Consider the following 25,639-nt stretch of genomic DNA (forward strand, 5'->3'; position numbering starts at 1 on the left):
AAATCCTGGACTGAAACCAAACCCAACAGAAAGATGACTTTAGAGGTTCATGTTGTTCCATGTGTAGAATTGATTAACATGTAAAGCAAAGGTTAACTTTAAGGGTGAAGTCTCTCCTTCCTTCTCTTCTCTCGTGATTTTATTCTATTTTCCATCGAATAGGCCGTGCTCCTGTAATCCTTCTGGCAGCATAGATGAATGTAACGTGGAAACAGGAAGGTGTGTTTGCAAAGACAACGTGGAAGGCTTCAACTGTGAGAGGTAGCCCATCTTTCTCCAGCTGTATCATTTTCTTATTGTGTTATCATATCTCAAGTAAAAAAAAAAAAATAACTGATTGCATTTTAATCTTTTTCAGATGCAAACCTGGATTTTTTAATCTGGAACCATCTAATCCTAAGGGTTGCACCCCCTGCTTCTGCTTTGGGCACTCTTCTGTCTGTTCAAATGCAATCGGCTACAGTGTTTATTCTATATCCTCTACCTTTCACATTGGTAATTTAGATTTTATCCCCCAGTACCCCCAAGACTCTGAGACTGTAATTTAAAGTATATTTTTGTTTTTTGAATTAGTAAGTCTTTAAGGGTTTTTGTTTGTTTGTTTTGCAGTACTGGGGATTAAACCCAGGAATATTCCACTCCTGAGCTATATCCCAAGCACCCCCCCACCTTTTTTAATATTTATTTTTTAGTTGTAGTTGGACACAATACCTTTATTCCACTTATTTATTTTTATGTGATGCTGAGGCTTGAACCCAGGGCCTCGTATATGCTAGGCAAGCACTCTACCACTGAGCTATAGCTCCAGACCCTCCCCAGCCCTTTTTATATTTGATTCTGAGAGAGGGTCTCACTAAGTTACCCAGGCTGACCTTGAACTTGAGAGACTCTTGCCTTTGCCTCCCAGGTGCTTGGGATTATAGGCATGTGCCACTTCACCCTCCTCTTTGAGAGTTTTTGATGGAGGAAACATTCCATGCTACTTAACATGCATGATTTTTCTTGTTTGGTCCTTTAATAGAAAAAAAAATATATATATATATATATATATATATATATGGTTGTAGAGTTTACTGTGGTGAGCAGTGAGTTCAAACGTTACATAAATAATATAGTGGTATATAGCTTAAGGGGCATAGCATACATAGGTACTATTGTAGGAAACATTCATTGAAAATTTTTATTGATGACTGTGTACAGGGTGCAGCCATACCTGTGTGTGGGATTATAGAGGGCCTGGTTCAGGATGTTTGCCTTGTAACAGTGCTTGTGTTTTCATCTTGTCTGCAGATGAGGACGGGTGGCGCGTGGAGCAGAGGGATGGCTCTGAAGCATCTCTCGAGTGGTCCTCTGAGAGGCAAGATATCGCCGTGATCTCAGATAGCTACTTTCCTAGATACTTCATTGCCCCTGGTAAGTGAGTCTGGGAAGCAGTGTGACTTGCTGGGTGCATCTCTTTCGCCTCATTCTCATGTTCTTGTCTACCATTGTGTCTGCTTTCCAGCAAAGTTCTTGGGCAACCAGGTCTTGAGTTATGGTCAGAACCTCTCCTTCTCCTTCCGGGTGGACAGACGAGACACTCGCCTCTCTGCAGAAGACCTGGTGCTGGAGGGAGCCGGCTTGAGAGTGTCCGTGCCATTGATCGCTCAGGGCAATTCCTACCCAAGTGAGACCACTGTGAAGTACATCTTCAGGTGAGGCTGCCTTCTTTGTAAAGTCGGGCGTGACCTGCATTGTGAAAGGGGTCTCTCTATCTATACTCGCCCCAGTGTGTGTTAAAGAACTTTTGGATGATCAAGGAGACCTTGAAGAAGGGAGCTTTCCTTTGTTTATCTTTCCCTCCTCCAGTTGTATTGTCAAACCAACAATCTCCTTTCTGATTCGGTCAGATTGTCAGAGCATTGCATTGTTGGTGGTATAAATGGATAAGATGAATGAGAAATGCTTTCCCGGCACCCAGGGTTATCCTTCAAAGGTTAAGGCAGCTCTTTCTATCTCCCCAGGCTCCATGAAGCAACAGATTACCCCTGGAGGCCTGCTCTTTCCCCTTTTGAATTTCAGAAGCTACTAAACAACTTGACTTCTATCAAGATCCGTGGGACATACAGTGAGAGAAGTGAGTTGTAATGTCATTTAGAAGAATTGTTTAAGACAATTGGGTAGAAGGATTCCTGATAATGTAGAGTTTCTCTCTTCTACTGTAACACTGATTATAAAGAAACAGTATAAACTACCCTATTACACATGAATTATATAGAAAATAATATAGTTTTAACCTACTTTCATGGACCCAGAGAAAATTCACTAAAATTAATAAGTAGAATTCTTTTGTCACTAGTAAGTCAATTGAAGTTATTGTAAATATAGATTTTCTTTAAAAACCTAATAATTCTACTGGTTCAAGATGCTTACTCTTCATTTTCTTTTTTTTTTGCTGCTCTCTGTAATTATCAAGTCTTTTGAATCATTGGCTAAATTATGAAAAATTATAGATTATTCAGTAATCATTTGCTGTAATTTTAAATAAGAATTTAATAATGTTTTAAATTATTTTTCTTTAAATTTTTTTTTTTTTTTAATGAGGTACTTCTCTAGGAAGGTGAAGCTATTTGAAGGAGATTGAGTCAGTGTGGTGAGATGACGTTGACAGTGCCATCAGTGGCTTAGACGTATTGATTTTTGAGATGCTTGTGTGAATATCCAGATGAAAATCACTTGGGAGTAATTAGAAATATGAACCTAGGCCCCAGGAAGAGGTTAGAACAATAGATCTAGATTTAGAAGTCTGTCAACATATGGACAATAATTTTTAAATTTGGAAATGTGATACAAAATATAGAAAGAGAAAGAGGATGGAGTCCTGGAAACACTGTTAATTAAGGTCCATGCTCTGAGACCCAGAGGAGAAAGGAATTTTACAGAGGATAAACAGGTTAGATGATAGCACCACTGGGTTTTAGATTGGCTGATTAAGGAATCATTGGCAAGGGACTTTTTGTCGATTGTGGTTTTGATTTTTTTTTCAGAAGTGTTGAAACTAAATTTAGCTTGCGGTGCTTTGAAAAGTAACTGAAGGGAAGAAGAAAAATAAAGATTATTCTTTAGAGAAGTTTGGCTGTAAGGGAAGGGAAAGAGCCGCACTGTAACTTGGGAGTAGGAACAAGACTGAAGAGAGTATTTTTAGAACAGGGAGACTTAAGAATGTTTAGAGTTGGAGGCATGTTAGCCTGAGGAGGCTTATCTCATGATCTGACTGGGCAAAAAAGCCATAAATGTATGAAAGGTTAAATTAAGCCAGTAATATAAGAGGTGTGCTTCAACCTTAGGTGGTCAGTTTCCAAGTGAATTATGTAAATAGCAAGCCATCTTTTGTAACTTGGATGGGGGAAATAAAAAAACCTACTTAGAGCAGAGACTGCTGAAGGCTAAGGTGGAGTGGAACCTGAGTGGCGATCACCAAGGCCCACTTTGCCCAAAGAGCATTGCTGCCAGAGACACTGCCAGATGGTGTGAACATTGGTCTCAGTTGATTTAAGGCTTCTTCTGTTTTCATTCTGAAAATGGGAAGGCATTGCAGCATATGGCATGTTGGCTTTGGAATGATTGTGCACATTAGACCTAATTTACTTGATCTTTACTATTCTGTGGAGGGCAAAAAATGCAACCTAAGTGTACCTGTACAGTTGCTTCCCTTCTTTCTTATCCTTGAATTTGTAGTTTCTGCCTGTTTTTATGGCAAAAGAGCAAAACACTACTTAATTGCTATAGGCTTGTACTGTTCTTTCCTTCTACACTCTTGCTTGAATCTCTTTTTGCCACAAATGATTGTTCAGTGCTTTTATTTTTCACATTGGTGATTGGGAGAACTCAAAAATCTGACAAATCTGTGGTGTGTATGTGTGTGTGTGTGTGTGTGTGTGTGTGTGTGTGTGTGTGTGTTTAAAAAATGTTGAACTAAATTTAGCACCCAGTACCACATGGTTGTCCTGAATGCTATTTTCTAATTATCTTCTTCAGCAGATAAATTAAGCCAGTGACCAATTTTCTTTGGAATTTGGCTACTCTTGAGTGACTGACTTTTCACAATCTTTTGGGGAATGGAAAGCACTTCAGTGATTCTCTCTTCTACACCGTATACACAGGTGCTGGATATCTGGATGATGTCACCCTGGCAAGTGCTCGTCCTGGGCCTGGGGTCCCTGCAACTTGGGTGGAGACCTGCACCTGTCCAGTGGGTTATGGAGGGCAGTTCTGTGAGATGTGTCTCCCGGGTTACAGAAGAGAAACTCCGAGTCTCGGACCATACAGTCCCTGTGTGCTTTGTACCTGCAATGGACACAGTGAGACCTGTGACCCTGAGACAGGTGAGAGAATGATTGACAGTTGCTGGGCCTGACTTTTCTTTGGTGGTTGGGTAGGAAATGCTCATTGTCTTATGTTCTTGGACTCTTGCCTGTCCTCTCACACTTGCTGTTTGAATAGGTGTCTGTAACTGCAGAGACAATACTGCTGGCCCCCACTGTGAGAAGTGTAGTGATGGGTACTACGGAGATTCGACTGTGGGCACGTCTTCTGACTGCCAACCTTGTCCATGTCCTGGGGGCTCAAGTTGTGCTGTTGTTCCCAAGACAAAGGAGGTAGTGTGCACCAACTGTCCGACTGGTACCACGGGTAAGTCTGTGCTTTTTGTCTTGTTCAGTGTTCCATCTTAGAAGACTTGGGGAAAGGGCTTCTGAGGGGTGGGGAATGCCCCCCCACCCCCGTTTTTGGAGTATTTTGTTTAGTTTGGTGATTATGGTTTTTCTCATAGGAAAAGGTTTTGTAGGAATCAGGTTGATTATGGATTCATAAAATGCACATCAGATTACTAATTACGGCTAACATCTGCTAAGAATTTGTGGCCAAGAGCTGCTCTAAGCACCGTACACACACCTCCTCATTAAACCCCATAACTGTAAGGTTGCTTTACCATTCCTCCCATGATATGACAAGAGCACTGAGGCACGGAGGCATGGAGTCCCATGTCCATGGCTGCGTGGCCAGTTGTGGTTGAGCTGGGATTCTATCCCAGGCAGTCCTGCTCCAGAGATAACGATCACTATATCATACTCGCTCTTATAAGATGAGAAGTCAAACTTGACTTTTAGTTTACTTGATTGTCCTGGAATTCTTAATATAAAGAGATGATTTTAAAATTCTTCCTTAAAATAGTTTGTATTAATACATCAGAGTCCTTTACATTTGGTTGAGTTTTTTGTTTGTTTGCTTGTTGTTTTTTTTTACTAGGGATGGAACCTGTGGTACTCTACCACTGAGCCACATCCTCAGCTCTTTTTATTTTTTATTTTGAGACAGGGTCTCATTGAGTTATCAAGGCTCACCTCCAACTTTTCATCTTCCTTTCCTCAAGCCTCCCAAGTGGCTGGGAGTACAGGCGTGTGCCACCACGTTTGGTAGAAAATACATTTGCATTTTATAGCTTTGAATAGGTCCTTCTGCTAGTCTATGTGTTTAGTTTTTGTTGTTGTTTTCAAAGTATTATAAAACTTTATCTTACAGAGCTACTCAGACAACTGCCCATGCTGACCAGCTGGGCAGACTGAGGCTCACTTCAGGCCTTCCCCTTGCCCTGCCACTCCACCAGCACTGTAATGGAGAGGTTCTGGCCAGCCTTCTGGCGCAGCCTTTGACCCTGTTAAAGGCTTTTCCTCTAGAAAATACTGCCACTGTATCACCAGGAAACATCACAACACGGCACCTTTCCATGCTACACTCACTCTGCACCATGGGAACGGCATGATTACTCATTTGCTTAAGGCAATTGAGCAAATGAGGGAAATGAGTGTTAAATTCCATATTTCTGACTTTCTTGTGTTTCTTTATAATTTTATTTCAAACTGATAATGCACACTTAAAATTGTATGTTAATAGGGTACCATGTGAGTTTCAGTGTGTTTGTGTGTGTGAGTGCACACACATGCATCAGTGTCTTACTTTTGTTTTTTTAAGCGAATGACCCAACAGATTTCTCTAGCTTCAATCCCCAGTACCCACTCTTGAACCTGCACTCTAGGCCCCAGACCTCTTGGGCTTCTTTTAGTGCCTCAAGTGTGCTGGCTGCTAAAATCACACGTGGCATCCTTCTACGTGTGACTTAGTATTTAACATGGTTTTCAGAGGTAAAGAAATAGCAATGATCCCTTTTCCTGCAAACTTGAGTGCATGTCTTTAGAAATACAAAGATGAGGAAAGGATGGTTCCTATTCCTCAGAGGCTAAATTTATGGAGGAAAACAGATAATTGAATACAGCACGGTTAGTTCAGATAAAAGAGCATAGTACACCAGAGTGGTGGGGGAAGAAAGGACACCTCTCCTCTCTAGGGGAGGGAAGATAAGGAAAATCAAGGTTCAGAAAAGTGAATCACTTGCCCAGATTTAAGTCATACAGTTAGAATTTGAACCTGGATGCTAACTTTAAAAAAATGGTTGACTAGTTGTAGCTGCCAGAGAGTATTTTGGAGTTTTCACAGACTACTAGACATTTCTATTTTAGCTTTTCTACATAATCTTAGTTTAAGTTTTATTCAAATCTAGTTTCAAAACTTTTAAAATACGGGTCATATGCGAAATTATCTGATGAGAAGCATAACTGGAATGCCTGCTGCCTGGTGCTGATCTGGAGATGGATCTGGGTAGGAGTGTGGTAGCTGTTTACTTCAGGGCCACATGGCTTCCCCTCTTGCCCCACCTCCACCCACATTTTTTTGTTCAGCTTATCAGTTGGTGTTTGTCAAATCCAGGGGTCAGTTTTCAGTCCTCATCCTACCTGGTCTCCCAGCAGTGCTGGACACCATTGACCACCCTCTGCTTCAGACATTGTCCCCTCCTGCCTTCCATGCCACATCACTGCTTGTTTTCTTTCCTTCCTTTCCTCTGTGTATCCTTTGGAGGTGGTCGGAGCTCCTCTTTGGGATTCAAAAGCCTATGACTGCAAATTCTGTATCTTTAGCCCTGAACACCAGCTACCTGTTGCCCATCCCTGCCTGGGCGATTGATGGGGTGGACACATCTGTTTGTCCCTTCATATCCACTCTCTGTCCCCTATGGATGAGACCTGTATGTGCTACATCAGAGCCAGTTTCCACTAGCGTTCAGAAACGGCAGAAAGCACATACAGGTGATCAAAGAGAAGGAGGAGAGTGAGGGAAGGGTATTCATTCTGAGCCCCCTTTCTGTGGGGTCCTCTGTGTTGGTGACTCAAAACTTAATTTTTTAGCTCTTGGCAGCTGGCCTTCTCCAAACAGCTCTATCTTTAGGCTCTGGTACCTGGTTGGTCTATCTGCACCTGAGAGGCAGGTTCTGGAGTCTGTTCGAGGTGCTGCACTATCCTTGTGGCTTCCAACACTCCCCAGACTCTATAATGGCAACTTTATTAAACTCTGCCCAAGTCTTGCTAATTTGAATGTGCCAACTATTTTCTGCTGTGATCTTGATTCATATAGCTAAAGGAATCCCCAAAGTAAACAAATTAAAGGTAAATCTTTGTCTCTTTTTTCCTCCCAATCCCAACACTGTTCTTTTCCTAATCTTCTTCATTTCATTAAATATACTACCATCTACCTAGTTGTTCAAGTTAAAATCCTAGGGCTTGTCCTTGATCCTTTGTCTTTCATTTCCCAGAAACAGCCTGCAGATCTTAACTGTCTCAGATCTGATCACTTTCACCACCTCCCCTGCCACCATCCTGGTTCCAGCTGCTGTCATCTCTCACCTGGAATTGCCTCCCCTGCTTCACCTGCTCCCCTAAGAACCATTCTCCATGTGGAGGCCCAAATGATCCTTTTTAAGTGTAAATCAGATTACAGCACTTTTAAAACCCCAGGAGCTTCTCCCTGCACTTAAATTGAAATCCAGATTGCAGAATCTCCTGCATGGGTTGGTTCTTAACTGCTTCTGCTTTGACTGGTTTTTCTGAAACACTATTCCCTCTGACTTTCCATCTTCATCCCTGTGTTTCCTCACAAAGAGACTTTCTCTTATCCAATATAAAGTCACTGTCACTCTTACTGTATCACCTTATCTTGTTTGCGCTCTTTTAACTTTTTTTATGCTTATCCCGATCTGAAATAGTCTTGTTTATTTGGATGTCTGGGTGTTGGTTCCCCCAGCTGCAGCAGGTTTCAGGAGAGCAAGGACCGCCTCATTCGAATCGTCCTTACAACCTAGAACAATGCTGGCCTACAGCAGATGCTCTGTAAATATTTGTTGAATAAATGAACATGCAGTTCTCCAAAACCTCTAGGCTCATTTAGACCCTTTTGAATACAAAGATAGAAAGAGCCTTTGCACTCTTAATACCTGAGTAATGATGGTCAGAAACTAGAAAAGGAAGGATGAGGAGCTGGGAGTTTATCAGGGGAAAGAGCCCGTTTCTGGCTTTGCTTCTCTTTCTGTCATTTATTTGGTTGTGGGCAAGTTATTTAACCTGTCTGTGCCCTTAGCTCTGATAGGAGCAGGTGGCAGTGTATGATTTCTAAGTTCTCTTCAAGAAATCTCTGATTCTTTATTAGTTGACACTGCTCAACTAGAGACAGCAAGGGCCTATTATATGTTGAGAGGATGATCCTCCTCAACCTGTCATCTGGGACACCCAGGATATTGAGAGTGGCACTCCATCTTTTTTAGTAGTATCAGCCAAGACTGACATATATGCATTGTCATCCCTTGGGACTGGAGAGGTTCATAATCCTTGGGCCTGATTCATTTATAGAACACTTTTTAATACATGATTTTCGTTAATTATCAGAACATTTGTAGTGAGGCAGGCAAACCAGAGCCTGTCTTTCTCATGGGGAAGTGGAGATGTGCACAGGGTCACTCCACTGATCTGGCCCAGTGCTGGGGCTGCAACCCAGGGCTCCTACCCCCCACTGTACTATATCATCTTGCATCTGATAGCTAGACTACACTGTTTGTGACCAGGTAACTGAGCACCAGATCTTTCTATCATAACATCAGATTGTCTTATCCCCAGGTAAGAGATGTGAGCTCTGTGATGATGGCTACTTTGGAGACCCCTTGGGTAGAAATGGCCCTGTAAGGCTTTGCCGCCTCTGCCAGTGTAATGACAACATTGATCCCAATGCTGTGGGAAATTGCAACCGCTCGACAGGAGAGTGCCTGAAATGCATCTATAACACTGCGGGCTTCTATTGTGACCGGTGCAAAGATGGATTCTTTGGAAATCCCCTGGCTCCCAATCCAGCAGACAAATGCAAAGGTAATCAGCCATTGGTCAAATCCTGTCACAGGTATACACCTTTGTTCTGCAGACTCGTTGTGTGTCTCTTTAAATACACATAGTCGTTTGGTTTAACACAGCCCTGTCCAATAAAAATATAGTGTAAACCGCTTACATAATTTAAAAATTTCTGCCATCATATTTTTTTTTTAAATTTATAATTGTAGATGGACAACATGCCTTTATTTTATTTGTTTTTGTTTTTTAAAATGTGGTGCTGAGAATCGAACCCAGTGCCTCACATGTGGTAGGCAAGTGCTCTGCTGCTGACTACAGCCCCAGCCCCTAGCCATCACATTTTTTTTTATTTTTAAAAATAAAACAGGAGAAATATTTTATTTAAACTAATGTAGCCAATAATTATAATTTCAACAAATAATTAATAAAAAATCATCAATGAAATGCATGTTTTTTTTCACACTAAGTCTTCAAAATCCAGCATGTTTTCACATTTACAGCACCTCTCCATTCAGACTGGCCACCCACGTTACAGGTGCTCAACAGCCACATGTGCCCAGCAGCTTCCATATTGGAAGCCATTTGAGTGGCTCTGTATTTGGTATTTCTCTCAGGTGATTTCCATCCTTTGCTCTCTCTCTTCCTTCCCTAGCTTGCAGTTGCAATCCATATGGCACTGTGAGGCAGCAGAGCAGCTGTAATCCTGTGACCGGTCAGTGTGAGTGTCTGCCTCATGTGTCCGGCCGGGACTGTGGTACTTGTGACCCTGGCTTCTACAACCTACAGAGTGGACAAGGCTGTGAGAGGTGAGGCATCGTTGATAGGTGGAAGTCATCTTTGCTATTTTTGTATTTTAAGAAGTGAATTTTTATGTTATAATTAATAATGGCTTGATTTTGTTCAGGAATGATTTGAGTGCCTGATACAGAAAATCACCCTTAAGGGTAATACTGAATAGTTGTCAATAGGCTAATGGGACAAAGAAGTGGCCCCAACTGTGTCAGAATCAACTGAGCAATGTCTTAATAAAGTTATAAATTACCAGGTTCTTTCTGTGGAACTTAGAATCTGACCCTCCAGGGTTGCAACCTGGGAATTCCTATTTTCAAAGCTCCTGGGCAGGGCTGATGTAGTACCAGTTAGGAGAGCCACTGGTATTGGTTAAGCTAGAAAAAGAGGTTCTAAGTAGCTCTCATAAAAATAACTTGAACCTTGGGGGCTTAGTAACCCTTAACATTCTGTCTTAACAACTTTAAACATACAGATTGAATCAATATTATCCTGAAACAAAGCCACAAAGTTTTGTTTAAAGTCTGCTTTTCCTACCTTAGGAGTGTCCTGTGTTCATTTTCAGGTGCAATTGCCATGCTTTGGGTTCCACCAACGGACAGTGTGACATCCGCACCGGCCAGTGTGAATGCCAGCCGGGCATCACTGGTCAGCACTGTGAGCGCTGTGAGGTCAACCACTTTGGGTTTGGACCTGAAGGCTGCAAACGTAAGACATGTTGGTGGCATGTAATGCTAATAAGTCTCCCCTGATTCCAGTAGCACCTGAGAGAAGAAAGGACTTTGACAAGCCTCTGTTCAGCCCCCTGGTTTATGGTCAGGGCCATTCCTAAAGCATCATAGATGCTTTATTCCATGAATATTCCTTGTCTAAAACTCTAGAAATTAAGGACGTCCCTGATTTCTTTGCAACTACCTTATTCATATTTCTTTTTAAATGTTTTTTATTCTTTTCAATCTTCTATTTTTTTTTTTTCCAAAGAAAGCTCCCCCTTGGATTCCTGAGCTTGCTCACTATGTTTAGTGGAGCTTTTTTTATTGGTCCCATTCTTAGTGCCAATAGTGAAGGATCCTGTTCACAGTGTGCTCATTGACTTACTGGCCGTGGTTGCTTCCCACCCTGGGGCCCCTTCTGGGACGGTTGCATATAAACATCTGCTTCTCTTTGGCATAAACACTTGCCTAGAATTAGGCCTTGGAACAATTTGGTGTTTTTGCTTTCTGAATTCCTTCATTTCTCCTGTGGAATGTAGCATAAGTCACTGACTAAGTTCAGAGAACAAAGTGAGTAAACAAACTATAAAATAATGCAAGAGAAGCATTAGCATTTGGGTTTTCTCATTCTTCAGAGAAATGTTAGGCAGTGGAGAGGTGAAGATAGATGAATTCTTGAAGTGCATGAAAGGTGCACTTATTAGTTTAATAATTTCCGTAACTATTAAATAACCTGAAGCGTGTCCTAAAGGATGCAAGTTTACAAATTGATCTCATTTGTTCTTAACTTTGACCTCTTTTTTACTTTAAGGCTTATTTTTACTTTAAAATAAAATTATCTGTCTTCTCTGATAAGTGGACTTAACCATTTAGTTTCTCATAAATAGGTCTGTAAAACAAAGTCGACTTATAATCATAATAGAATTAGCTTATTGTTACCAGTCTGAGTTAAGGAAATGTTCCTGTCCTCCTTTTGCTTATTATGTACTGTTTCCCCTACTGCAGCTTGTGACTGTCATCCTGAGGGGTCTCGTTCACTCCAGTGCAAAGATGATGGTCGCTGTGAATGCAGAGAAGGCTTTGTGGGAAACCGCTGTGACCAGTGCGAAGAGAACTATTTCTACAATCGTTCCTGGCCTGGCTGCCAGGAATGTCCAGCTTGTTACCGGCTGGTGAAGGATAAGGTAAGCTGTCAATAGTGTGTTCATTCGTTCATTCATTCGATCGTTCATTCATTCAGCAGATGTTGGATAAAAACTTAGCACACAGCTCCAGAGAAAAAGTGGTAAACAACATAGACATAATCCCTCTGCTCAGATGCTTATGTTCTAGTCAGGAGGGAAATAATAAAAAATTAAAAAATAAGCAAGACATATTGAGATAAGTGCCAGAAAGAATATAAACAGAATAACTGTTGGAAACTACTTTGTATAAGACCTCTTTCAGGAAATTCCTGTGAAGTGAGAGCTTCAGAATGAGAAGGAATGAGCCAAGTAAGAAGGAATAAGTGAAAAGGAATAAGCCAAGTAACCACAGGTTGTTCCCAACAAAAGGAACCTGGCGTGGGAGGGCCTGGAAGCCAGGGCGGCTGGCGCCTCCTGATTGAAGGGAGAGTAGTTTGGGACAAGCCTGGAGTGTTTGGTAGGGACAGGTTATGTAAGACCAGGGTGACCCTAGAATAGAGTTCATACCTTATTCCAAATCCAGTGGGAAGGCACTGGAAAACTCTTCCAAGCTTAGGAATCCAGTTTGCATTTGAAAAGGAGCACTCTACTACTATGATTAGGATGGTGACAGGTGGGGGGCAGAAGAGGAACCACCATCCTGTTGCATAAATGCCTGCGTTAAGGGCATAACTGGGGGAGGGGAGAATCAAGGATGGATCCTGAGTCTTCTGCTTAGGGTAGCTAGATATGCCATACACTGAGATGCTCAGGGAGAACAGAATTTAGAGGTGTGGTTTTGGATGTTAAATTCGGGATACTGTCAGAGGTAAGTGGAAAAAGCAAGAAGATCATCTACCACTCGGGAAAGGACAGAACTGAAGAACTGTCTGCAGGTGATGTTTAAAGTCAGGAAGTGACACTCTGGAAGGCTTCTTTTTGAAGCCAGAGAAACAAAAGGAAAAGTACCCATCACATCTATTTAACACATACTCACAGAGTGCCTCTGAAATTCCCGCAGTAAGTACAGTGGAGCTCATTCCCTTTTCTCTTCCATCATGTTCAGGTTGCTGATCATCGAGTGAAACTCCAGGAATTAGAGAGTCTCATAGCAAACCTTGGAACTGGGGATGAGATGGTGACAGATCAAGCCTTTGAGGATAGGCTAAAGGAAGCAGAGAGAGAGGTTATGGACCTCCTTCGTGAGGCCCAGGATGTCAAAGGTACACATAATTAAATGTAAATTTGTGATGTAGTTCCTAATTCATTTAATTAGTAAGGTTCTATAAAATTCTTTCTCAATTTTTAAACTACTTGTACAATATGTATTTTTACAGAATAGTATTTCAAAAAATAATCATCAATTTAATGCTTTAAGATATGATAGAAGGGGGCTGGGGTTGTGGCTCAGCTGTAAAGCGCTCGCCTAGCACATTCGAGGCACTGGGTTCCATACTCAGCACCACATAAGAAATAAAATAAAGGTATTGTGTCCATCTACAATTAAAAAATAAATATTAAAAAAAAAGATATAATAGAAGGTAATTTTCCAATGTATCAAAAATATTTGCTATTCAGATTTAAATGTTTCATAGATTTGTTCCATTACACCATGGCTTAAATGTAGTTTGAATTGGATACAGTGGTGCATACTTGTAATCCCAGCTGCTTGGGAGGCTGAAGCAGGAGGATCACAAGTTTGACACCAGTCTCAGAATCTTAGCCAGACCCTCAACAACTTAGCAAGACCCTGTCTCAAAACAAAATAAAAAAGGACTGGAGATGAAGCTCAAAGTACTCCTGTAAGTTAATTGATTAATTATTTTTTTATGTACTGCTTCCTTAGTAAGGAGGCTCATAAAAAAAAATCATGATCTTTAAGCATTGACTGAATATCTAGCTACTGACTATGCAACAGTTAGTAAACATTACAAACTAGTGCCTACTTAGGAAATTTTTCATTTGATTAGCAAACAGATGTACTAGTAACATTATAGAAAAATATAGGCTTTCATCTTATGTTATCATTAAGGTCCTTTGCAATTAAATTAGTCATTTGCACATTATCTGAGATTGATAACAAAGAAGAGATGGTCTTAAGATGTAGGAAACAATTTAAAATATTTTATATACTTTAAGAGACAACTTAGTTTTTTAAACATTAAAGTATTTTGAATAATTGATTGTTGGCTTTAAAAAAATCACTTCAAAGTCTTGTTCTTATTTCTGACTCTGTGAATTAAGCATTTTTTAAATATTTATTTTTTAGTTTTAGGTAAACACAGTATCTTTTTTATTTTTATGTGGTGGTGAGCATGGAACCCAGTGCCTCATGCATGCTAGATGAGCACTCTAGCGCTGAGCCACCACTCCAGCCCTGAATTAAGCATTTTCAAACTCAGGCAAGTCCTTTTTGCACTCTTTGAGTACCATAGTAATCCAGGCACTTGCTCAACACACCAGTAATGAAAAGATAGAAAGACCCAGCTCCATCAGGCCAGCTATGTTATGGGGCTTCCCATCGCTGATATGCAAGAATTCACAGATGAACAAAATAAATGTACATTAAAAGTATACTTGAGACGGCAATGATTGACTTCACCATTGAGTTTATAAATCTGTCCATTTGGAGTTGCATGAAGAGGCCTTCCTGTCATAGGTCAACACAAACAATACGTTTCTCCTTTCTTCTTTTAAATATTTCAAATGTATAGAAATTTTACTTTATGTGATTATTGGATAAGAGGAGGAAGTAATTGAGTATATCTCGTTTGGGCCAGTTTGATTTTAATATGAGAGTCCAGACTTTGTTCCATAGGTCAGTTTTTAGAGATTGAAAATATAATGAGAGGTCAGTAGCTTATTTTAACATAAAGTGTTTATATGTTTGTATTGGTTTTAGATAGGACAGCTGATTCACATCTATCTTGTCATATATATGAGAAATTGAATATGGGGTTATATCCAAAGTGCTGATCAGTGCAGCAAAGAGCAGGGGTCTAGTACTCAGCCCTGGTGCAGCACTGGCAACCACGGGAGTAGGTCAAAGAGCAAGAAAGGAAGGGACCCAGCTTCGGCACCTACATTCCAAGCATCTTGATGCAGCCCAGCTATCCATAACTCTCTTTGGCTCCAATTGCTACCTTTTTTCCTCTGCCCTGGAAGGGGATTAAGTTGGATGGAAACTTTGATGGGAGCCATCACACCTCTTTGAGCCAGAGTACAGTGGGCTGCTGCGTCTGAAAGCTCTAGAAGCATCCTAGTCAGGTGGGGCTAGTGTCACCTTCCCTAAGATCTCAGTTATGAACAGAGTTCCTGGCTGCCCTTGCCTGCCGAGGTTCAAACTAGCCAAGAATGAAAGTGTCTTCGTAATTATTTATCTTTTTTATCCCCTAGTATTCATTTGTAGTTGAAACTAGTATTTATTGTACAAATTTAAAAGGAGATTATACGATGCATTAAGTCTGGCAAGTAGACACTTGAAATTGGAAGGCATTTGAAGCAAACCTACCAGTTAGGTTATCTGTTTCTTTTTCAGATATTATTGTTTCTGTAAAGAACTGGACAAAAAGATCAAGAACTGTTGCATTCTTGAAGGTCTAAAGGGAGGGGGCTTCTCAGATGTTACTGGCTGCATCTCCCTCCTAAATCTAAATGATTTTCCCTGATCTAAGCTTGTGTTCTTAGTACTTTCTTAAGGTTATTCAGGAATTGCCTAAGTGACATTCCAGGCAGGACCCCTGTGTGTAGTTAGGCCAAGGTTGTGCAATGGATCACCTTTGCACATATATTTGGTGGCCTTGCTTCAAATGCTGTTTTCTGAAACTATTAATCTCATTTGTTTTTAACTTTGACCTCTTTTTTACATTGAGCATATGCTGAAGTAAGAACTGGTTCATTTTTTAAAGTTAAATTTATTTATTAAAACCATATAAATTGTACATACTATGGGTTAATATAATTATTTGATATATGTGTAGATGATGTGGTATTTAAATCAAGTTAAACTTCTCTGTCTCCTCAAACATGTTATTATTTTTTAGGGTAAAGTCTTTCAAAATCCTTTCTTCTGGCTTCTTGAACTGTACTTCACATTATTGTTGTCTATAACCACCCTGTTTTGTTATACCCACCAGAACTTCCTGCTCCCAGGCAACTATGTCTTAGTACCCATTATCAACTTTTCATTATTCCCCCCACCCACTACTCTCTCCATCCTCTGATAACTACCATTCTATGAGATTAACGTTATTCTTGTTTTTTGTAGTGCTGGGGGAACTGAACCCTGGGCCTTGCATATACTAGGCAAGTGTTCCATGACTGAGCTATACCCCCAGCTCTTTTTATTTTATTTTGAGACAGAGTCTCACTGAGATGCTCAAACTTGTCATCCTCCTGAGTTGCTGGGATTACAGGTGTGCACCAGCAAGCCTGGCAAGATCAACTGTTTTGCATTCCACATATGAGTGAGATTGCGTGGTAATTGTTTTTCTGTGCATGGCTTACTTCATTCACTTCACATAATTATCTCTAGCTCCATCCATGTTGTTGCAAATGACAAGATTTCATTCTTTTTATGGCCAAATAATATTCCATTATGCATACCATATTTTCTTGTCCATTCATTGGTTGACAGACATTTTGCTTGTTTCCATCTCTTACTCATGGTGAACACAGACAGCTCTTACACATACTGATTTCTATTTTGTTAGATAAACATTGCTGCACTATGTATCTGGTTTTATTTATATTTATTTATATTTTGAACCCAGGGGCTCTTTACTACTGAGTCACCTCCCCAGCCCTTTTTGTTTTTTTTCTTTTGAGATAGAGTCTTGCTAAGTTGCTTAGGGCCTCACTAAGTTTCCTAGGCTGGCCTTGAACTTGAGATCCTCCTGCCTCAGCCTTCCTGAATAGCTGGGATTACAGCATGCACCACCATGCCAGGCCTGTTATTAATTTTGGGGGAGAACCTCTATACTGTTTTCCATAGTGACTGTACTCATTTACATTCTTACCAACAGTGTGTAATGGATCCCTTTTCTCCACATCCTCATCAGCATTTATTATCTTTGGTCTTTTGGTTATAACCATTCTAACTGGGATGAAATGCTGTCTCACTATGTTTTTTTTTTTAATATCTTATTTTTTATTTGTAGTTGGACACAGTACCTTTATTTATTTATTTTTATGTGGTGCTGAGGATCGAACCCAGGGCCTTGCACATGCTAGACAAGCGCTCTAGCACTGAGCCACAGCCCTAGCCCCTCACTGTGGTTTTAATTTGCATTTCCTTCATGATTAGTGAAGTTGAATTTTTTCTCATATACTTGTTAGTCATTTGTATGTCTCTTTTGAAAATGTCTATTCAGGTCAAGTGCCCATTGTTAAATCAGGTTATTTGGGTTTTTTTGCTATTGAATTTTTGGAGTTTTTATATACTGTAGATACCAAGCCATTGTCAGATGGATAGTTTGCACATATTTCCTCCCATTCTGGAGGTTTTCTGTGCAATCTGTTAATGGTTTCCTTTGCCATGCTTTTTGAGTTTGTTCTAATCCCATTGGTTTATTTTTGTTTTTGTTTCCTCTGCTTTTGGGGTCTTGTCCAAAAAATTCTTCCCCATTCCAGTGTCCTGAAGCATTTCCCCTGTGTTTTCTTCTAGGAGTCTCATTGTTCAGATCTTACCTCTAAGTCTTTAATCCATTTGAGTTGCTTTTGTAACTAATGAGAGGTGGGGTTCTAGTTTCATTCTTCTGCATGTGGATATTCAGTTTCCCCAGTACCATTATTAAAGACTGTTCCTTCTCCAACATGTGTTCTTAGCAACTTCACCAAAAAGCAGTTGGCTGTAGTTGTGGAGTTTATTTCTTGCTTTCTATTCTGTTCCCCTCACTGGTCAGTTTTGAGTATGACTTAATGATTTTTTTTAGTGGGGGTACCAGGGATTAAATTCAGGGGCACTCAATCACTGAGCCTATTTTGTATTTTATTTAGAGTCAGGTATTACTGAGTTGCTTAGTGCCTCACCATTGCTGAGGCTGATTTTGAACTCACAATCTTCTTGCCTCAGCCTCCCTTGCAGCTGAGATTACAGGCATACACCACTGCACCCAGCTACTCAATGGTTTTTGTGTATTAATATAACCTCAAATACTGGCAGGCTTATGTTTGCATGGGCTTATATATATCTTTTGGTTTATTAGGATCCAGGTATTAAGTTGAGTATTATTAATAAAGAGCAACTTAAAGAGCTATTTAAAAGCAGAGAGCAATTAAAAGAATTACATATGTACAAGGGGGAAAGGGTTGCAGCAACAGTCTATTTAATTCAAAATACAAAGTGAGTTGAATATGCCGTATGTCAATATGGTTTTAAACACAGTTTATTTCCCCAAGTTTTGAAGTACATTTAGCTTCCAAGACTAGCAGCATTTTTAACAACATTGTGTATTTATGATTAAATTTAGCCTGTGCTGGAATATCAAAATCAATTTTTCTTTCCTTCATCAAACAATCCTTGGTGGGCTGGGGTTGTGGCTCAGAAGTAGAGCACTTGCCTACCATGCGTGAGGCACTGGGTTCGATCCTCAGCACCACGTAAAAATAAAATAAAGATATTGTATCCACCTATAACTAAAAAATAAATATTAAAAAAAAATCCTTGGTTGCTTTCTCTTTTCCAACCTCTCTGTAAGGCTGGGGATATAGTGGTGAGTGGGAAAGAGGGCCTCGAAGTCAGGTGGGACTCACGGGCAGGCAGTTGGAGACCCATTGATGGCAGTGGTACAGACTGTGGGGAAGAGGCTGGATTTGGAAGGGTCAAGATACACAGTGCCTCAGTTTTCTCGTGAGACATCATGCCCACTTCAGATCATTGATGGCGTCTCTTCTGCAATACCATTACAGATGTGGACCAGAACTTGATGGATCGCCTTCAGAGGGTGAATAACACTCTGCATAGCCAAATCGGCCGTTTGCAGAACATCCGGAACACCATCCAGGAGACTGGAAATTTGGCTGAACAAGCACGGGCCCGAGTGGAGAGCACGGAGCGGCTGATTGAAATTGCCTCCAGAGAACTTGAGAAAGCAAAAATTGCAGCTGCCAATGTGGTGAGTGTGTAGGAAGGTAGGGGTGGAGGGCAGATTGGGGAGCCCTTTGGAAAACTGTGGCAAGTGTGTTAGGGGCAGTGATGCGTTCTTCAGCTCCTCCCCTGCTGCTCCCCCGAGCCAGAAAGCCATGTCCCTCCTTGTCGTGAGACAGTACCCACTGGGTAAAAACAAGGGACACCTGTGTTTCCTCTCACTTTATTCTTTCTCTGCCACTGGCAGTTTAATCTTCCTTTGCTGAAAATAGAAATCATTTGTAAAATCATTTAATAAAGATCTCTGAAAATAAGAACTAGTCTTTTTTCTCTCTAACACTAACAAAAATTTAGTTTTGACACTTGCTTTCTGAAATTTAAGCACTTCAGTCCTTTGAGAATAAATGCTTTTTTTCCTCTTCAGTCAATCATTCAGCCGGAGTCTACAGGGGATCCAAACAACATGACTCTTCTGGCAGAAGAGGCCCGAAAGCTGGCTGAACGGTAATTCTGTTTAGTGGTTAAGGTGTAGCTTCCCAGGGTGTAGCTGGGTGTTCTGAACCACCCCTCAGATGGGTCCCTCTGAAAGACTTACTTTCCCTTCTGAGATGTCAGCAGCTCTGTGTACCATCTTCTTCTTTCTACTTTGAAATTAGAGTGGTCACTTGGAAGAGTTAGAATACAACGGTTTGTAGCAAGATTATATTTGCATATCTCAAAAAAACATACTTTTTTAGATTTTTAACTTCAGAGTCTAAGCAGCTCAGTAGAATTCAATTTTTAAATTCTTTTCATGTTAACTTTACAACAAAAATGCTTTATTTTCATATCTCAGTAGAAAATGTTTGCTCCCCGTACCTCCCTTTACTGTCCCTATAAATTTTATATCATTAATTCATCTTGGGAAATACTCTCCCCCCCCCTGCATTTTTCAATTTATAGAACACTTTTTGTAAACTTAGCCCCACTGAAATGATTGTAAAATTCCAAATGAATGGGATTTTCCAATATTTGGAGATCTCAACCCACATTAGGGTATGTATATATAATCAAATAAGCATTACCCAAATTTTACTTCTTTTCCTGTCAGATGGTCTCTTCTGTGGTTGATTTTTTTCTCTCTCTCTTATGTGTCTAGCCATAAACAAGAAGCTGATGACATTGTACGAGTAGCAAAAACAGCCAATGATACATCAACTGAGGCATATAATCTGCTTTTGAGAACACTGGCAGGAGAAAATCAGACAGCAGTCGAGATTGAAGAGCTTAATAGGAAGTGAGTATAATTTAACAGTGGCTTTCAGACCCTCAAATATTCTTGTAAATAACACCAATTCAATGAGGAATTAAATGCTTTGGATTCAGGATGTGCATTCATGCAGTAAGATTTCTTTTGTTAATTGAGCTTTTGAAATGGCAGAGTAATTAAAGCAGGGGATGTGCAGCCACAAAGATTTTGTTTGATCCAATTAATGTAACTGTAGAGAATGATAATAAGACTAGTCATGATACTTAAAATTCTACATACTAACTGGAAAAAGAAGGGATAAAATGTAATAAAGCAAATAGAATATACTTGTAGATCTTTAAAGGGGTCTTAAATAAGAAAGTACAAGTTTGAGAATCACATCTGAAATGCTTGGGACCAGAGTGTTTTGAATTTTGGATTATTTTATATTGTGGAATATTTGCAGTTACATAATGACATACTTGTGACTGGGACCCAAACCTAAACACAGAATTCATTTATGTTCATATACACTTCATACACATAGCCTGAAATGTCATACATATTTTCAGTGTGCCTGCATTTTGACTGTCACCCATCACATTAAGTCAGGTGTGAAGCTTTTCATTTGTTATGTTATTAGGTTATGTTGGTGCTCAGAAGGTTTGATTTTGGAGAATTATGGATTTGGGGATTAGGAATACTCAAACTGTTTATAGGAACTCTGTTATAAATAGAAAGTAATGACAAAATTAAATTTTAGCTAAACGTTGGCATTAAAATGAGAGCATTTTTAATGTAGCATTTCCTTTGAGGTTTTGGGAATGATATCCTGGTGGTGTAAACTGGGTTGAATCTGGTTAACATTAAAATGCAAAAAAGAGCTGTTTTTATTAAATTTCATAATTTGTTCCTTAGGTATGAACAAGCAAAGAACATCTCACAGGATCTAGAAAAGCAAGCAGCCCGAGTCCATGAGGAGGCCAAGCGTGCTGGAGACAAAGCTGTGGAGATCTACGCCAGTGTGGCTCAGCTAGCTCCCGTGGACTCAGAGGCTCTGGAGGTACGCATGACGTGGTTGCCAGTGCTGTCCCCTCTAGTCTGTAGAAGAGCCTGTGACTGCCCTACTCCTCCCTCCTCAGCCCTGACTCACCAGTACAGCTAAGTTCTATTTTAAGTGCACTAATAGATCTTATCAAGGTGAAGAGTCTTCTGATTATAAATGTTTAATAGCAGACTACTTTAGTGATATGAATAAGCATCCTATATCTTTCATATAAATATAAATTATAGCACATTTCAGTTACTTAAAGCACCATATGCCTAGACCCTTCCTCCCAGGCACTGTCTAATGGAGATATGAGGAGCAACAAAAGGTAATGGTTTAATGAAAGCACTTTGTCAGGATGCTCTGGGCATGAAAGGTATTTGGGAATTGACAGTATTTATTTCATATCTGTGTTCTAATCATGCTTTCTCATGTGTTTTACATTGAACTTGAAATTCACTGTTTCTCTTTCTGTATATGAGGTGTTGACTTGACAGCTGAAGGTTTAGATCTCTGCAGCCATACATGTACTCTCTTGTCTGTGCACACAAAATTTGATGAATGTGTGAGGATATTGGAACAGTGGCCATAGTAGGGAGGGACAGGTGGAGGGGCTGGGAAGGGGTGCAAAGGAACTTCTTTGGGTGATGGAAACATTTTGTATCTTTATTGAGGTGTTTCTACACAGGTAACTACATCTGTCAAAACTCATGAAACTATGTAAGCACTGTGAATTTCACTAGGTGAAAAGTGTGTCTCATTTTAAATTTTAAAAAGGTTGACAAAATCTTGACTTGGGCTGTTCTTCTAAAAATATCACTTAAGTCATCTTCCTTGCTTTTCACAGAATGAAGCAAATAAAATAAAGAAAGAAGCTGCAGACCTGGAACGTCTGATTGACCAGAAGTTAAAGGATTATGAAGACCTCAGAGAAGACATGAGAGGGAAGGAGCTTGAAGTAAAAAACCTTCTGGAGAATGGAAAAATTGAACAGCAGGTCAGTTTGATTTGTAGGTTGCTTCATTTCTGGAGGCAACATTGTAACATTCCAGGTGTCATCTGAGTCCAACAGCAGCAGAGGTAGCAAACCATAAAGTGTTCAGTGCAGGACCTTCTTCTTGGTCCCAGCTGGCGGCTAGCATGCCCTATGCTGCAACGTCTCAGGACAGAAGCTTTGAGGCGCCTTGTCTGCTAGTAGAGGGAAGGGGTGGCTTTGGCAGGTTGTCCTCTGATATGCCTTGCATTTTCAGACTGCCGATCAACTCCTGGCCCGAGCGGATGCTGCCAAGGCTCTTGCTGAAGAAGCTGCTAAAAAAGGACGAAATACCTTACAAGAAGCCAATGACATTCTCAACAACCTGAAAGGTATGAGAGGTCATGCATGATGGGGCTCTTGGGACATTTCTTCCACTTGGGCCATTTCATTCCTTCAGTTCTTAGAATGATAATCTCTGGAAACATGCAGAATGAAAGACAGTAGCATAGTGAGTCCCATCTACTCATCACCTAGATTCAGCAGTCGCCATAGTTGTCACCACACTTAGTTCATCTCTGACACACTACTTTTTTATGCTGAAGTGTTTCCAAGAAAAATCCCAATGCTCATGTCATTTTACCCCTGCACACTTCAGTTTAGAAACAAACAAAAAGCATTTTCTTGAGAATGAAAATTCTCATTTTCATGAGAATGACTCACTTGATAACCAAGTTCTGCCTTTTTAGCTGACCCATGTTGGTAAATGAAGGCTGTCATCTTTCATTTTCTCTGACATCTCATTCTTCATTCTGGATAGAAAAGAAATATGCCCAATTTACTGCATAGCAATGGATTCTCTACTGATAAAAATTATAGGTTCAATAAGGAAGATTTATAGGATAATAGTTGTAAGTATGGGGTTTGGTGTGGCGTCTGTAGGTCTGGGTTCGAGTCCTGCTCTACACGTTAACCTCTTTAGTCATCCTTTTTTCTTATTTTTAAAAGTAGTACACCTGCGTCACAGGTACTCAGAACTCTTAGCTCAGTTGTCCTGACAGTAAAATCACCAGGGTGGTAGCAATGGTATGCTAAACACTCTGCATCAAAACAGATTTTCAAGTGAGAATTCTCTTTCCAGAAACAGGTGCACATCCTTACAACTTTTCTTGGGAAACCTATGTAGAGATGTGCATGTACTTGGCTTTGTAAGATTTCAACTCAAGCCGTTCTTTCATTTTTTTCCTGATTTTTATTGCTTGTGAAATAATTGCAGGTCCCTGAAAAATTCCTTTTTGCTTGTTGGGAGTTGCGTTCTGATGCTTTCTCTGAACTCCTTTTAGATTTTGATAGACGCGTGAATGATAACAAGACAGCTGCAGAGGAGGCACTGAGGAGGATTCCCGCCATCAACCAGACCATCGCGGAAGCCAATGAGAAGACGAGGGAAGCACAGCTGGCGTTGGGCAATGCAGCAGCAGATGCCACCGAGGCCAAGAACAAGGCCCACGAGGCTGAGAGAATCGCCAGCGCCGTCCAGCAGGTGTGCACTTCCTCCTTGCCAGAATAGCCCCTCACACCTTCTCCAGCCACTGTCCAGGCCCTCAGGCCTGTGCAGAGTCTTTTCTCAGCTCCAGCAAATCTGTCCTGACCCATCCCTATTTTATTTTTTAACTAGGCTTTAGAGTAGGTAACTATGTTGTTTGAAAAGGAAGAATCAGTAAAAAGGTCCCTTTAAAGTTTCTATAGTAAATCAGTGTGGAATCCAAATTGCTCAAGTGGGACAGCTGCTGAGGGCTTTGGAGCCCATCTACAAAAAATTCCGCACTTCCCAGACATACATACTTCCTGAACCCGGACAGGTGACATCTTTCTCACTGTTCCGTAGAGTGCTGTATGAACACAGCTTTCCTGCCCCTTTCGAGCACATCGCCATTCCCAAGTCCCCCTGTATAGACTTTCCGTAGCTGCTGCACTGGGATCCTTTATATTCATAACAGTGATTTCTCTCTGCTGGCTTTATCCTCTCTAAAGGCAAGATTGGAGCTGGTTCTAAAACTCAGGTCACATAAATGTCTTAGTTTCTCTAGAACAGTTAGAAGATTTTTAATTAAGAATGTTTATAATGTACTCATATTTCAGGATGGAGGCCTTTTTGTACAATGATCAACTGCCAAGAAGAATCAGGCTAGCTTTGAATTTAAAATGTATCCAAGGGAAAGAGTCTAATTGACCTGGTGTGGTTAGAAATGTACTCTATAAAATGTTTATCATTTGCTAGCTCTGTGACCTCCACTAAAAATAGCAGTAACAGGGAACTTCAGAAACTGAAAAAAAGAATGCAAAGAAAGGCACTTTATAAAATTTAAAATGCTGTTTTGTTAAGTATTCATGTTTTTCTTAATAACTGTTATTAGGTGATACAGTAGAAGCCTTGGTAGAAATCACTGTGCTATTCTTTCTGAATTATATTTTTGAAATATTTTACAAATTATAAAAGGAGTGGGGCCATACTTCGGATAAGGGAAGGCTTTTAAAAATTAGCAATTTGCTTATCTTGTGCCTAGAATGCTACCAGCACCAAGGCAGAAGCTGAAAGGACTTTTGCAGAAGTTACAGATCTGGATAACGAGGTGAACGGTATGTTGAGGCAGCTACAGGAAGCAGAGAGAGAGCTGAAGAGAAAACAAGATGATGCCGACCAGGACATGATGATGGCAGGGATGGTAAGAGGCTTGGCATGCTTGTGAGTGGGTAGAGAGTTGAAGGGTGTTCAATAGTAAAGATCCCCATCTCGAGGGGAAGAGTCTTTGATACAGAGTCTGTTTTTCATTGCATCTGCTGGTCAAGAATTGGGTTAGTAGCTTACATAGAAGACAAAGAATTTGGATCTTCTGCCAGGACTTCTGTTGCACAATGGTCCTGTCCCAAAACTGCTCTTAATTAAAAACAAAACTTTGTTTAACAACTTGGGGTTTTAGGACATTTAAAATGTCTATATTTTTGATTGAGTAATGCATAAGTGGTATAAAATCAAAAGGGATAAAAGGGAATGCAATGAAAAGTCAGTTCCCTTCCTAGTCCTTGCCATGGCTGGCTCCCTGGAGGCAAAGATCAATTTCTTTCGTATAAGAAAATTTGAAGGTAGCATTTACCATCACCCCAGCAAAACACACCAGCTTCATGTTCAGTTTAACTTTTTTATTTTTTGTAAGGACGTGTGTACATAAGACCATTGGAAACAAAACTGATTTATGAACACATGGCCCAAGGAACAAGGAAGAATTAGGGTCCATTTTTCTGTTCTGTGCTGTATTTTGCTTCAGGAAGACTTTAAGACACAGAGTGGGAATATTCCAGCCCAGTTGACTGTAGCAG

At 40.4% G+C, this 25,639-nt stretch overlaps 1 protein-coding gene across 1 annotated transcript in view; it reads left to right on the forward strand.

Moving 5' to 3' along the window:
* Positions 1-25,639, forward strand: part of Lamc1 (laminin subunit gamma 1) — a 110,305-nt gene that overhangs the window by 78,413 nt on the left and 6,253 nt on the right. Inside the window, exons 7-26 of the mRNA XM_005319715.5 lie at positions 163-261; positions 359-495; positions 1,291-1,413; positions 1,505-1,694; positions 2,004-2,116; positions 4,143-4,364; positions 4,483-4,671; positions 9,036-9,281; positions 9,913-10,066; positions 10,615-10,757; positions 11,768-11,946; positions 12,992-13,148; positions 18,835-19,040; positions 19,437-19,516; positions 20,151-20,288; positions 21,159-21,303; positions 22,136-22,285; positions 22,539-22,653; positions 23,605-23,804; positions 24,829-24,987. Of these exons, the coding sequence (XP_005319772.2) occupies positions 163-261; positions 359-495; positions 1,291-1,413; positions 1,505-1,694; positions 2,004-2,116; positions 4,143-4,364; positions 4,483-4,671; positions 9,036-9,281; positions 9,913-10,066; positions 10,615-10,757; positions 11,768-11,946; positions 12,992-13,148; positions 18,835-19,040; positions 19,437-19,516; positions 20,151-20,288; positions 21,159-21,303; positions 22,136-22,285; positions 22,539-22,653; positions 23,605-23,804; positions 24,829-24,987 (3,145 nt within the window). The remainder of the gene's footprint in view (positions 1-162; positions 262-358; positions 496-1,290; positions 1,414-1,504; positions 1,695-2,003; positions 2,117-4,142; positions 4,365-4,482; positions 4,672-9,035; positions 9,282-9,912; positions 10,067-10,614; positions 10,758-11,767; positions 11,947-12,991; positions 13,149-18,834; positions 19,041-19,436; positions 19,517-20,150; positions 20,289-21,158; positions 21,304-22,135; positions 22,286-22,538; positions 22,654-23,604; positions 23,805-24,828; positions 24,988-25,639) is intronic.

This window comes from Ictidomys tridecemlineatus, chromosome 10, assembly GCF_052094955.1.
Source record: "Ictidomys tridecemlineatus isolate mIctTri1 chromosome 10, mIctTri1.hap1, whole genome shotgun sequence".
Classification (NCBI taxonomy): Eukaryota; Metazoa; Chordata; class Mammalia; order Rodentia; family Sciuridae; genus Ictidomys; species Ictidomys tridecemlineatus.